This window comes from Chanos chanos, chromosome 1 (assembly GCF_902362185.1).
Source record: "Chanos chanos chromosome 1, fChaCha1.1, whole genome shotgun sequence".
In the NCBI taxonomy this organism is placed as follows: domain Eukaryota; kingdom Metazoa; phylum Chordata; class Actinopteri; order Gonorynchiformes; family Chanidae; genus Chanos; species Chanos chanos.
The window spans coordinates 21,462,079-21,474,614 of record NC_044495.1 but is presented as its reverse complement, the minus strand read 5'-3'; the positions used below and the strand labels follow the sequence as shown (position 1 = coordinate 21,474,614).

General features: G+C 39.6%; 1 protein-coding gene across 1 annotated transcript; it reads right to left on the bottom strand.

Moving 5' to 3' along the window:
- Positions 1-736: 736 nt before the first annotated feature.
- On the bottom strand, positions 737-6,220 carry svopl (SVOP-like). The gene is made up of 15 exons (XM_030771676.1): positions 6,109-6,220; positions 5,499-5,590; positions 5,197-5,295; positions 4,937-5,008; positions 4,688-4,812; positions 4,533-4,596; positions 4,004-4,129; positions 3,601-3,729; positions 3,366-3,439; positions 2,815-3,011; positions 2,270-2,381; positions 1,439-1,520; positions 1,211-1,300; positions 916-1,029; positions 737-754 (listed from the first exon to the last, which is right to left on the bottom strand). Exons 1-15 carry the CDS (start codon positions 6,218-6,220, stop codon positions 737-739), a joined length of 1,506 nt encoding a protein of 501 aa, XP_030627536.1.
- Positions 6,221-12,536: the final 6,316 nt, after the last annotated feature.

Genomic DNA, 12,536 nt, shown 5'->3' with positions numbered 1-12,536 from the left:
TTACTGCACAGAGAATGTTGTCCATCTACTTGATAGCCAGTCAAGCACAGTTGACAGTTTAATCTGAGTAATGCTGAATACGTTAAAACCACACTGCTTTGCTTCAGGGGTCTTTACTCTGGAGCCTCTGGCTCTTTGACCTGCCCATATTCAGTGGTAGGTTACCCTGAACTCTGCTGTAACAAATTTCATCACTGCATGGTTACCACTTTGCATTATAAGCCACAGGAATAGTGTGTCTTCTTTAGTCTAATCATTGTGGGAGTGTGTTATATGTTATTTTCTCTGTCACAGTTGAAGTGGCGTTTGGATAAGTACTGTATCCATTAATACCAGCAGAAAGGGTCATTCCTCAAACTAGTTCAACTATCCATCACACAAAAACAACTTATAAAAAAAACAACCTTTCTTTTTTGTTTCTGTCTTGAAAAAATGGCATGGTAAAGTCTCCTCAAATGAATACTGACCTTTGGTTACTCAGAGATATATGTGTACAGCTACCCTTCAGTGGAGAAAATCTGAAATTCTGAACTCACAGCTCTGACTGCTGATGTGTAATAATCCATACATGCTCTATCAGTGATCTGTTTCTTCAGCTGTGGTCCCTTTAAGCGTCCCTTTCATGGGGTAGGCAACGTAATAATAAGTATCAAGTAATGAAGGAATAGTTTTGTATAGTATTTGTATGTGTTTTATTTTTTCTATAAAAGTACTAGAAGATTTCCTTGAGAAAACATCACTGAGTCTGCTGCTGCTGCAAAAAAAAAGGTAACAGCATTAACTTTAAATGTTAAGATTCAAAGTTATTACATCTATAAACACACGCACATTAACAGTAGCTTTACGAGTAAACACAAAATCAACAGACAATAGTTTTACCAGTAAACACAAAATCAACAGAGGCAATAGTTTTACCAGTAAAGCACGTCCTCTGGTTTCAATAGGCAGGAGGATGGAGTCTATAGAACACAGGATGGCACACAGAGCAAAGGGCAACAGAGCGAGCACCACTGACTTAGACATGAGCACCTAACAAACACACGTTCACACAAACATACAACACAATATTCAATCCAAGTTGGCAAATTCTTAATATAACTTTGCAACACTACAACATCAGCCATTTTTGGTACCTTGTGGCATATCGTTAAAAAAAACAACAACAAAAAAAACACCTGACACGGAAGGCGGAGGAGGGGTGGGGCAGTACCTGTGCTATGAAGGGTGCTATCATTCCACCAACTCTGCTGAAGGAAGTGCAAAAGCCCATTCCTATGGAGCGTACAGCTGTAGGGTAAACCTGAAACAATACGCACAAATGCCTTTACATCTATATGTGCACATGTGCACACACTGTGACACTCACACCATATTTCTCACAGAATTCAACACCATAAATGTCTGTGTACACATATTTCTTCAGATGGTGAGTACTCACCTCTGCGGTGTAAATGTAAACCACATTAAAGTTCATGGAGACTATGGAGCGGAGAAGGAAGAGCAGCACGGTGAAACCAAACCTGAGGAGAAAACAGATCCAGGCTGGGTTTCAGACCACTCTAAAGTACCCCATCCTATACTCACTGAAAGGTCCCACAAACCAGACCAAGGGTGGCTCCAAATCCAGCCCAGCAACATCTCAAGGGTCACCAGACTGAATTAGTTTGAAACACAACACTTGCATTTGTGAGAGGTGTACTGAATTACAACACTTATATGACTAATGTAAGTTAGCAATGAAACTAAATTCTATTACTAAAGTCTATTTCTCTCTAAAATAGACTTGTTTCACATGGACAAACCCTGCAGCATAAGTATTAGAAAACCTTTCAAGATAGACACGATTCTTTCAACCTCACACAAAATTCTTATAGTAGTCCAGAAGAGGGCAGCAGAATTTAATGAGTTCAAAGCCTCATTTAGACTTTTTCCATTACAATTTCATAACATTCTCATGTGAAGGCTTATCGTAATGGGAGACCCGTGAGGGGGTAAGATAGTTCCCTTTTAGATGTCTATGTCTGTGACACGTTTAGGAAAACTGGTTCATTAAAAGAAACGGGCAACATTCAGGCGTCAAATGTATATATTTCAAATGTACAGAAGCGAGAAAAGCATTGCTCAGAGCCATCAAAAGTGGAATATATGTGTCTGCATGTAAGAATTTGTGTATGTGTGTGTGTGTGTGTGTGTGTGAGACTGGGAGTGAGAGAGGGAGAGAGAAGGTGAGATGGAAGGGAGTGAAGGAATAAGAGATAAATACACTTACATGGTTGTGCAGACATTAACTAACATGAAGAAAAGAGCTGTTAACAGCTGAAGGATTGTCATGCTGAGCTTTCGCCCAACAATGTTGAGCAAACCAATGTTCAGAGGTATTACTGAAAAGAAAGACAAATAATCAAATACAAACGTGGATAGCTGCCATACCAACACTAAATCATCCACTCTTCACAGACTGGATACTTACAAGGCTACTGTTAATTCTGTTTTCTTCTAAACACTGTCGCCATTTTTCAAAATGTTGAGAAATTCACCAATAACTTCAGTAATAAATAAAATGGGACAAAAGCAGGAAACTTCATTTGTCTGTGAAGCTTTACATAGTCCACTCCATTTTTTTGAAGGTCTTAAAAACTGATGGATTCATGGTGACTTTCCTCCAAGTCAACAAAAGATTAGCTCTGTCACATTTTGCTTTGAAACTTGAGCAAAAAGATCTCCACTTAATCATACAGCTGACACAGTTCAGACTGTCCACACTAAACCGAAAGAAGAAAAAAAAACCCCTCAGTGGTTAAAGGTAGGACTCACATGCGATTTCACCTAGGCAGCTGATGAGGAGGGTTTGATAGTCAGCAAAGTTGAAGGGAATGCAGTAGCATGGCGCCACCTCCTGGTCATGTTTGATATGATGTTCAGCATCAGCATCAGTCACACACAGCAGGTTCCTCTCAAGCAGCTCTGAGCTGCTCAGAACTGAGCCATAGTAGGAGAACGAGGCCACAAACCTGCCAGATAACCGCCACAGAAAAGTAATATCACTATACATCTAGTCACTCTGTCAGCATTCAGCAAGTAACATAACAGTGATATGAAATAATATGTAGCTAATGATGTTACCACGGCAATCTTAAAGGTCACAGCTGGATTGTGGCAAATACTGTGTGATTATTACAGAAGATGCAAACACTGCAGTATAAGAGAATGAGCGTAAAGCCTGGCCATAGTGTAAAATAAACAAAACTAACAGGGACGTCTAGCGCTATTCCACCACTACCGACTGCATACATGTAGATGTGCAAGCGCATGTATACACAAATACACACATGCACCCGGGAGACGGAGAGTTTGAGGGACATTACCACGTGTACCACAGCAAAAGGGATGTTCTACGGAAGGTTGGGCTGATTAGAGTGGAAGCATTTCCTCTTTGTTTCTGAAAACACAGAACTCAGTCAGCTACAAACACCTCTTTCTATGTGTGTGTGTAAGATACAGAAAATGGGTGAATTAGTCATGAAGCAGTATTTGTGTGGACTGTGGATCAGACAGAAATGAAAGGAGGTGAAGATAGCGTTTGTGTATGCATGTGCACACCACTACAGGTTCCCGTAGCTCTCCCTCAGGTAAATTAGCTCCATTCATCTGAGCAATCTTCCTCAGAGTCTCCACTGCCCCCCGCATGTTACCTGCAGACACTTGAAACCGGGCTGATTCTGGGATAAACTGTTAGAGAGAGAGAGAGAGAGAGAGAGAAAAGGAAAGGGGATTGTTGTAAATGTGGCAGAGTAGTCCAGTTCTTCAGACTGTTTTATATCTAAATTTATTCTCCCACTTTTCAATTTGATATGATGGTGTATTTGTTTAGATATGCATTAAATAACTCTGGTTCCCTGAATGGGTTTGGCTTTGTGTATGTAAAACAGTATAACTGCAATTTGTTTCATCATTAATCACTTCATGATTGTAACGCAAATGTTTATGCCAGTTAAGCATTCACCTGGAAGAGCACAACCAATATTAGACTTGGAATGATGGACAGACGGATCATCCATCGCCAGCCCAGTGTGGGTACTACAGTCATCCCCAGAATGATGATTAACATGGACCCTACCATCCAAAAGATCTGTGTGGTGCAAATTTAAATTCCATTTATAATTTTTAAAATTCCAGTGGCTCTCAAAGGAGCCATGTAATGGTTTGATATTCTGTATGATGGTGCTTTTAAAGCGAAGGATCTTCAGAAAAAAATGGAAAAGAACGAAAGAAAGGAGAACGCTTGTCAAATTAAATACATTATATGCACTGCTTGGGCATGGATTAGTGAATATGGATTTTTCCATATTGATAAATGTCTTTTTTCTCATTATGTTCATTAATAACCCTAACCCATCCCCGAGAGCTGATTATTAAGATGGTATGGTAAAAGATACATGATAAAATAGAGGCATTAGTATAAAGAATCTGACAAAGATAAATCACTGAGAGTAAAGAGAGCAATACCACTTTCTCATAGGACTGTCACTCACTGAAGCTAAAGGAAGCAGAGATGCCCTGTATTTGGCAGGAATGAACTCTGTTTTCAGAACAAACCTGTGGTAGAAAGAGAGACAATTTAATGAAACCTGTTGTGTGTGTGTGTGTGCGCGCGCGCACGCGCACGCGCATGTGTGTGTACACTCACCCCTGTGAGGTGGCAGCCACACCACAGCCCACCATGCTCCTGAGGAAGATGAACCAGCCATAGGATGGAGCAAAGGAGGTGAGGAAAGAAAAATATGCACCCCACACAAAGCCTCCCAACACCACCTACTCACACACACAGATACACACACCATAACTGAACATACCTATTAAACATAATAGATCCAAACAGTGGCATTATCACCAGTGGTAACATATGAAGTTTTTTAAAGGAGTCAGTTGTCTTTACCTTCCAGCGGCCATATCTGTCTGCTACATATCCACATAACACTCCACACAGCATGAAGCCCAGGAAGACCATCTAATGTTTGGACACACACACACACTTAAAGTCCAGTGAAGAGTCCTTATGCTTGGTCACAAAACAAAAAGCACAGATTTCCTGACAGGTCACTGACATACATATTTTGTGCTTTGTCTGTGTATAGGCATCATTTACCACAGTAAATAAAGTTCAGGACTTTTCAGATCTCTGGTCAGATTCCTCACCGTTGAAACAAGAGCCACCTGCCAATCCTCCAATCGCCACTCGCAACGGATCTCAGGGGATACAACAGAAAGCAACATGATCTCCATAGCTTCCACAATCTACAACACACAGAGAGAACATCTCAACACACATACAAACAGTTCAACAGATCCCATCTCAACACACACACACACACACACACACACACACACTTACATGCTGTTGTTATACAGTTCAGATGTACAACGTACCTAACTACTGGTACGATCTCTGCTGCCTGAACAATGAAAAACTCTAAGATGAACACACTTGTATCTCTTACATTGGCACTACCCATAATGATGAAGAGAAGGATGTGGAAGCGGCCAAAGCCGATGGTCTCCACTGCTTGCTCAACGCTGTAATGTTTATCATCTGCTAGCAGACACAGACAGACACACAGATATAGACAAAGATCAAGTCACCACACAACACACTGTTAACAGTAAGGCCTTGTCTCCAGGCCTTGTCATTGTCCTGTAGACAGAAGTGAACTGTCAGGTAGCGTGACATTGTCACCACGACAGATTTTCAAAACGTATCAATATCCATCGCATTTCTTCTTTTTTCAAATATGGCTAGTTTCCTAAAGTACGGAAAAGATAATGAGAGATGGTAGTCACATAATTCACAAATCTGCAAAAATGTAGAGACAAGAGATTACACAAATGACTGTCCTCCACTGTCTGAATCTGCACTCAACTCAGATGCTTTAACATAAACATCATAACTACAGTAGTGTAACTGGGGCTGTAATGGTAGTTTACATTATAAGAGCAGCCTGTTTGAAGCAGAAATATGACCTGCTTGACCTGTCTGTTTGACCTAAATTACTAAGAACATATCAAATTAAGAACATTCTTACAACAGTTTAAACAGTATAATAATATCACCTTTGACCTCCTCCGGTGCTTTGCTGGTGTCACAATCTTCCAGCTCGACCTCTTGGAGCTGGATGGCACTCACCAGTTGTGTTTTCATACAGGAGGAGGGCTCCAATGTCATCCCTAAGGTTAATACCAAAGAGAAATGGATAAGGGTAACTAATTTATTAGTATCATGTAAACTTACGGCAGGTCTGTGCAGTTTGGCTGATCCTGACAATACAGCTCACTCCAGAACACGTATCAAACGTAGGTCACACTACATATACATATATGTACACATATGATCTACGCTCAACTCAGTTACACACTTCCACTCAAATATGTGTTTTTGAAGAGTAAACCAGTGTTTGGTTACAGATTGACTGAGCGTCTATGATCATAGAATTTATAGATTGTGATCAAACAGAAAATAAACAAATATTGTTACCATTTGGACGAATTACATTAAGTAGACAATAGAAAATGCAGTTCCCAGGCTAATCGACTATTGCCGTCTTAATTACGTACACTACAGTTTACAAACAGGCCACACGTAAAGCTTTCCTACGCCCGACAAAAATACAGTGGAACTGCCACGTTAGGGAACGTAAAGGTTTTTTTTTTTTTTATCATCCGTGTTCAGTCAACACTAACATTTATGGAAATGTCTCCCTTAGCATCAGCAGTCCTAAAACCATACATGCGTCAACAAGCGAGGATGTACGGCGGATAAAACTCTCACTTGTGGTTTCAAGAATTCCTTTACGATCCAAATGATGTGAAGAAAAGAGATGAAAAAAGTTTCTCCAACTCACTGACGTCTCACATCATCCATTTCTGAGTCAAACGTAAACATTTCACCTGCCGACAGGTGAATATTCAGGAAGTGATGCTTTCTTAAAGGGCCAATCAGTATTGTTGAAAAGACCACCACGCCCATGGTTGCATAAAACTTCTGTTCGCTGTTAAAGGACCTTCAGCAAACGGAGCGGTGATTCTGAGACATTTTAAACACGTATAGTCCCTAACTGGTAGAACTGGTTTGTCTCCTCCCCCAGTCCATAAGGTGATCCCCCAGATCAGCATAAAGCCCTGTCATAGGCTTCTCTGGTTTCCTGATCAAGGATTAGTGTTACTCCAGGGGGAAATACAGATTTAAATTAAAACTCAAAGGCAGCAGCCTTAGCTTCAGCTTAATGTTGTATGTTGAAGGAGAGATATAGATTATTTGGACTACATGAATACCAACAAACAGCACCAGACAGACAGATACTCACTGGTACTCACTTCTGGAGTCCAGTCATTCATCTTTGAGCCAAAAAGGAAAGCATATACCACCGTCTCTCCACATGCTCATAAACTGAAGATTTTTGGAGTGTGGCACCATTCACTGTAAAACTGGGAATTTATGCACTGTCAGAGTACGAAGAGTATGTAAGGTTGTTCTTAGTCTGTTCTTCTATTTGCTGTACCTGCATTTTCATTTTATTCTCTTCCTTAAGATATTTTAAACTATGCTCATGATATGTAATGGCCATCCTTTCATAAAAGTGAATCTTTTATTCAGTAGCGGAAGGAACTGTCACCCTTGCCTCTTTGGTTGTTGAAGACAAACTATCTTCTCTCTAAATTACTTTTCCTTACAGTCAAATAAATACACATGGAATGAGAGGAGGAAATTTCAAAAAATGGAAAAAAAGTTATATAATACAGAAATATAACAGAAGGTTTGACGGGGAGAAAGACAAAGGAAAAGTGAAATATCCTAATACACCCCATTCAGGTGCACTTGATCTCTCATTTGAACTGTCCAGATGGTGATCATTTGCCATGTCTTCCAAAGGTTGCTGGCTTCCTATTATTCCTGTTAGCAAGTCATGCAACTGGTCTGTATCTTTATTTGTAGGTCCTTCACTGGTCTTAAACTTGTCCCTTCCAGTCACTGTGCTACATTTCTGAGACATTTCTTCTTTTAGATGTATGCTCATTGGCACTGAATTCATTGTAAATTATTGTCCAGGCATTTCTCTTGTTTGATTCAGCTGATGTATACTGTTCGTTTTCAGTGATGTAGTAGTTTGAAACAATTTGCTTTAACAGCGTTTTCTCATGCTCAACAAGATTTTTCGATTGCTGTGAATGTTGTTTTGTCTGAATTTTCTTCTCCAGTTCTACTCAATTTTAATCTTTTCAGCATCTATTCTTGTCAACATCAGCACAGCACTGAGTGTACTCAACCTCACTAATAAGACTAGGGCAGGTAGTTTTCATTTAATCTTGTTTAATTTAATTTGGGACTCCATGGTCCAGAAGTAACTAATCTCAAATTAAGATGTATTTCAGATAAACTTTTTTTAGGCTGTGGTTAACTGTTGTGGATTAGGGACTACTCCTGTCTTAATGTAAACACTGTCCAGAAAACCACCCCTCTTTGTTCAAACACTTATCCCTTATACAACGTTGTTTGTTCCAAACTCAAGATTTGAATAGGTATTGTCTTCTTGATACTATCTCTAAGGAAGTACCAAGGCCAATCTCTTACCCAGACCCAACCCCTAAACATAGGCTTACAAAACAGAGTCATCATAGGCTCTGGAATCATAAGGAGTTCTATCTGTGGGCATCTGGTGTTTCAAATATTGTTGACATCTAGAACTATAAGTACACCACTACCAGCATTGGCTGTGCAATACTGACTTTTTTAAGATGACAATAACTTAAGCATTAGGATGTCTGGTCACTACACACAGCACACACAGAGTCATTGAGGTAAACTGGGATCTCCATAATGACTGCAATTTGACCAACTCCCCAGGTCACCTCATCCAACTCATGGTACAATGTGCATAGTATACTTACTAAAACACACAGCTGTCAGCCGTTGTAGCAGTCATTCACTACCACAGTGTGGTATTGTGTTAGACACTATTGCCCACAGTGCAGATTTTTGCACATGTACAGCTTTCATACCATGCATTTTATAACAACCCTATGAGACACAGCTGAGAATATAAATCACAGAAAAATATATTAGTTTAATCATAAAGTACTCTGGACTAATCTAAGCAACATACAAAACCCATGTGGAGTTCAAGTTTCTGGAATGACAAGCGAGACGTCTATGTTAGCATGTCATTTATTAGTTCATATTTAATTTACACAACAATCTATAGACATTACACGTCAAATACAGGGATGCAGTTGGAAGGGATCAAGAGAGAAAGAAAATAAGAGGGTAAGAGGAGAGTCAGGAAAAGGAAACAGAAAGAGAAGTGTTGATTTCACCTGTGTATGTCCTGGTAACAGTTTCTATAACAAGGAAATATCTAGGTCCACAGCAATAGAAGTATGCTCAGACTCTAACCACTTCACTGGGAGTCAGATTCGACATTCTTTTAGCCTTCATATCTTTATTTGTGACAATTCTCAATTCTTCTCTATGTTGAGTCTCTTGGGGTTGGATAAGGACACACACACACACACACACACACACACAGATGGAGAGAAGGGGAGAGAAGGAGAGAGAGAGAGAGAGAGAGAGAGAGAGAGTTTCCAGTACGTTGTAAAGGATGTACAGTACAGTAACTGAGTTCATCATAACATATTGGTGCTGCTGTTAACTTATTTTGTTATTTTGTATACTCTTCCCGATCCAACACATTCACTATGGGCATAGAGGACCACACATGATGAGGTGAAAAAGAACAGCAGGGGAGACCCACTCACACACACACACACACACACACACAAGCGCACACACACCCACACACATTAGCACCGTGTTAGTCATGTAGTTGGAAAACGTCTCTTTCTATCACTGTGGAAATCCATTGTTAACAGGTGAACAGCTCAGTAATGAAGGACAATACTCCCAGTTGGCTAGAGAACTGAGAAGTGGAAGAGATCGCCTTCGCATACTGAATTTCCAGTTATGGGCATCTTGTAAAATATATCTGTTTATACCTTATACTCATTTTTCCTTTTTAAATAGTCATAAATATTCAGTTTAATGTCTCTTCAAAAATATTTCTCAGTTTCAAAAATGGTGAAATACTGACATGATAATTTGCAGACGTTTTATGAGATGCTTTCTCTGTGCTTTGACTGGTCATATTTAGTCTCAAAAGTCATTATGTAGAATTCACTCAAATTCAACACAGTCCTACAACACTTTTTAAAAACTCACTCTTTGTTTAAGAAGAGACTATCAGCATGCTCCTTAAGACAGTAGCACATAAATAATAAAACAAAACTGGAATACAGGGTCATTCCACATGCTGCTCGAGTAAGGCAAACCAGTGCGTACTTACTTCTAGTATAGCCACCTCATCAGAGAGAGAGGAGAGAGAGAGAGAGGAGAGAGAGAGAGAGGAGAGAGAGAGAGGAGAGAGAGAGAGAGAGAGAGAGAGAGAGAGCAAAAAATATAGATAGACAGATAGATAGATAGATAGATAGATAGAGAAAGAGAGAGAGAGAAAGAGAGAGAGATCTCACTGGCAAAACACACCTAACCAATCAACTTGCCACATAACCATAGAACCACCTTGAAAACAAAACAAACAAAAAACAATACAAAAACAAAACAAACAAATAAAAAAACCCGAGGAAAAAAACACCCTTGAGTAAACTCACAGGACCATTACATGGAAAAACAGAATAGTCTCTCTAAGACCACTGAGCAAGAACACTACACTGCAACAGTGATTTGGTCTTTTTCTTCCTCACAAGATACCATAGCAATACTTTCTCAAACATCTTAAATATTTCATATACTTATAACAATAAAAATAAATACATTTCAATATGTTATTGGACATCCCTATAGTAATATTGTGCTCATGGGTATACAACTATAAGTAATTTATATTTATATATAGTATATATCATATGCTTTTATATATATAGTTTGTATTTTTTTTCTCTTGTTTCCAAGTAAACCCTTTGATAGATTAATAGTCTCCATTGAACTCTCTGGAGCTGAACTTTTTATCACCATGGTAATAATGTGCAAACAATGAGAATGTGCAAAATCAACAACTGTAAACTGATTAATGTCTATTCAACAGCAAACTCTAATCCAGCCGTGTTCTACACACAAGACACCAACATGGGGTACTGCCAAATTTCACAGCAAACCACAAGCGAAAAAGCTCAAATAAAAACACCTTGAGATCACGAATGCTTACATCATGATTGGAGATGAATTAACTTTTTTTTTTTTTTTCCTCCAGTCTGTGACACGTATCAAAATCTTCCTCTGAGTGAGGTGAAAGGTTTGGCATCTTTGTGTCGTTGTTTGCAGCAGGCTGGATCCTGTCTCCGGCTGGGACTGGGACTTTATGACTTTGTGTCATTTTTAACGCTGTTGGCAGTTGTTTGCAGCAGGCTGGATCCTGTCTCCGGCTGGGACTGAGGTTCTGAACAGTCTCTGAATACTCTGGACACGGCAGGCCAGGAAAATGCTTCCTCGATTCTGACCTGGAAGTTTTTTTCTTTTTTTCCCTGCTTACAGGTATAACACAAGGACTATTCGGCCTGATCTGAAAACTCTATGGTGTTGTCTTTGCTCCCTCAGGATGTTCTCAAAGAATCTCAAAGAGTTTTCAGAGAGTCCAGCCGTAGTCACCAGACTACATTATGCTCTTGACCTTATTACATTCACTTATCTCAGTTTCTCATGAAAAGGATACAAAAAAAAAATAGTAAAACAAAAGAAAATTGAAAGAACAGGAATTTAGTAGGAAAGGAAAGGAAAGGAAGGGAAAGGAGAGGAAAGGAAAGGAAAAAGAAAGTCACTTTGAGAGAAAAAAGGGTGGAACAACATTAGAAGAAGAAATGACTCCACTCCATAGAGTTCTCAGGTGAGGCCTTTGCGTGGCATCATGGTGGAAACAGGAAATGAGATTTAGCACCAGAGGAAGTCAGGAGGCAGGAGGATGGCCCCTCTGAAGGAAGCACTTTGATGAATATAGTTGTCATGGCAGCAGAATGAAGGGTTTATAAGAGACACAGTCAACACTACCATGAAGGTCCTTAGTCTCACTCTGCTTTCCTATCACATGCACTTGGAGAGAGCGAGAGTGTGGGAAGATGTGACAGCAGCACTGAATTGACAAAATGATGAATTAGATGAGATTGCTGTCTCCCTACTGTTTTAAGATTCTGAAGACTTTATAGATGGGTCCAGGAGATGGACTTTAGTTAGATAAGGGTCATAATGCTGTTGCTTAGCTGTTACCGGTCTGGGATTATACCAGCTGTAGTAAAATGAGGAATAGTCCAGATTATATTAGTAGTGTACCTTACCCATGTTTGGAAAAGGGTTAGACTGAATTAAAAGTTAGCAAATCTCATTTTAGGTACTTTTGCTAAGACGAGAGTTAAGGTAGGTTTGATGTGAGTGTATCTTAGTGTCTCAGGACAGGGGTTTAAAGTAGGTCTAATGTCAATGTCTC

What these genes read in the sequence shown, in the direction of transcription:
- svopl (XM_030771676.1), bottom strand. Translation starts at nt 6,220, where the DNA reads ATGACATTGGAGCCCTCCTCCTGTATGAAAACACAACTGGTGAGTGCC. An exon ending in AGCACCGGAGGAGGTCAAAG is followed by an intron (nt 5,591 to 6,108) that starts GTGATATTATTA and finishes GTCTGCTAGCAG; the next exon opens with ATGATAAACATTACAGCGTT. An exon ending in AGCTACGGGAACCTGTAGTG is followed by an intron (nt 3,440 to 3,600) that starts GTGTGCACATGC and finishes CTGTGTTTTCAG; the next exon opens with AAACAAAGAGGAAATGCTTC.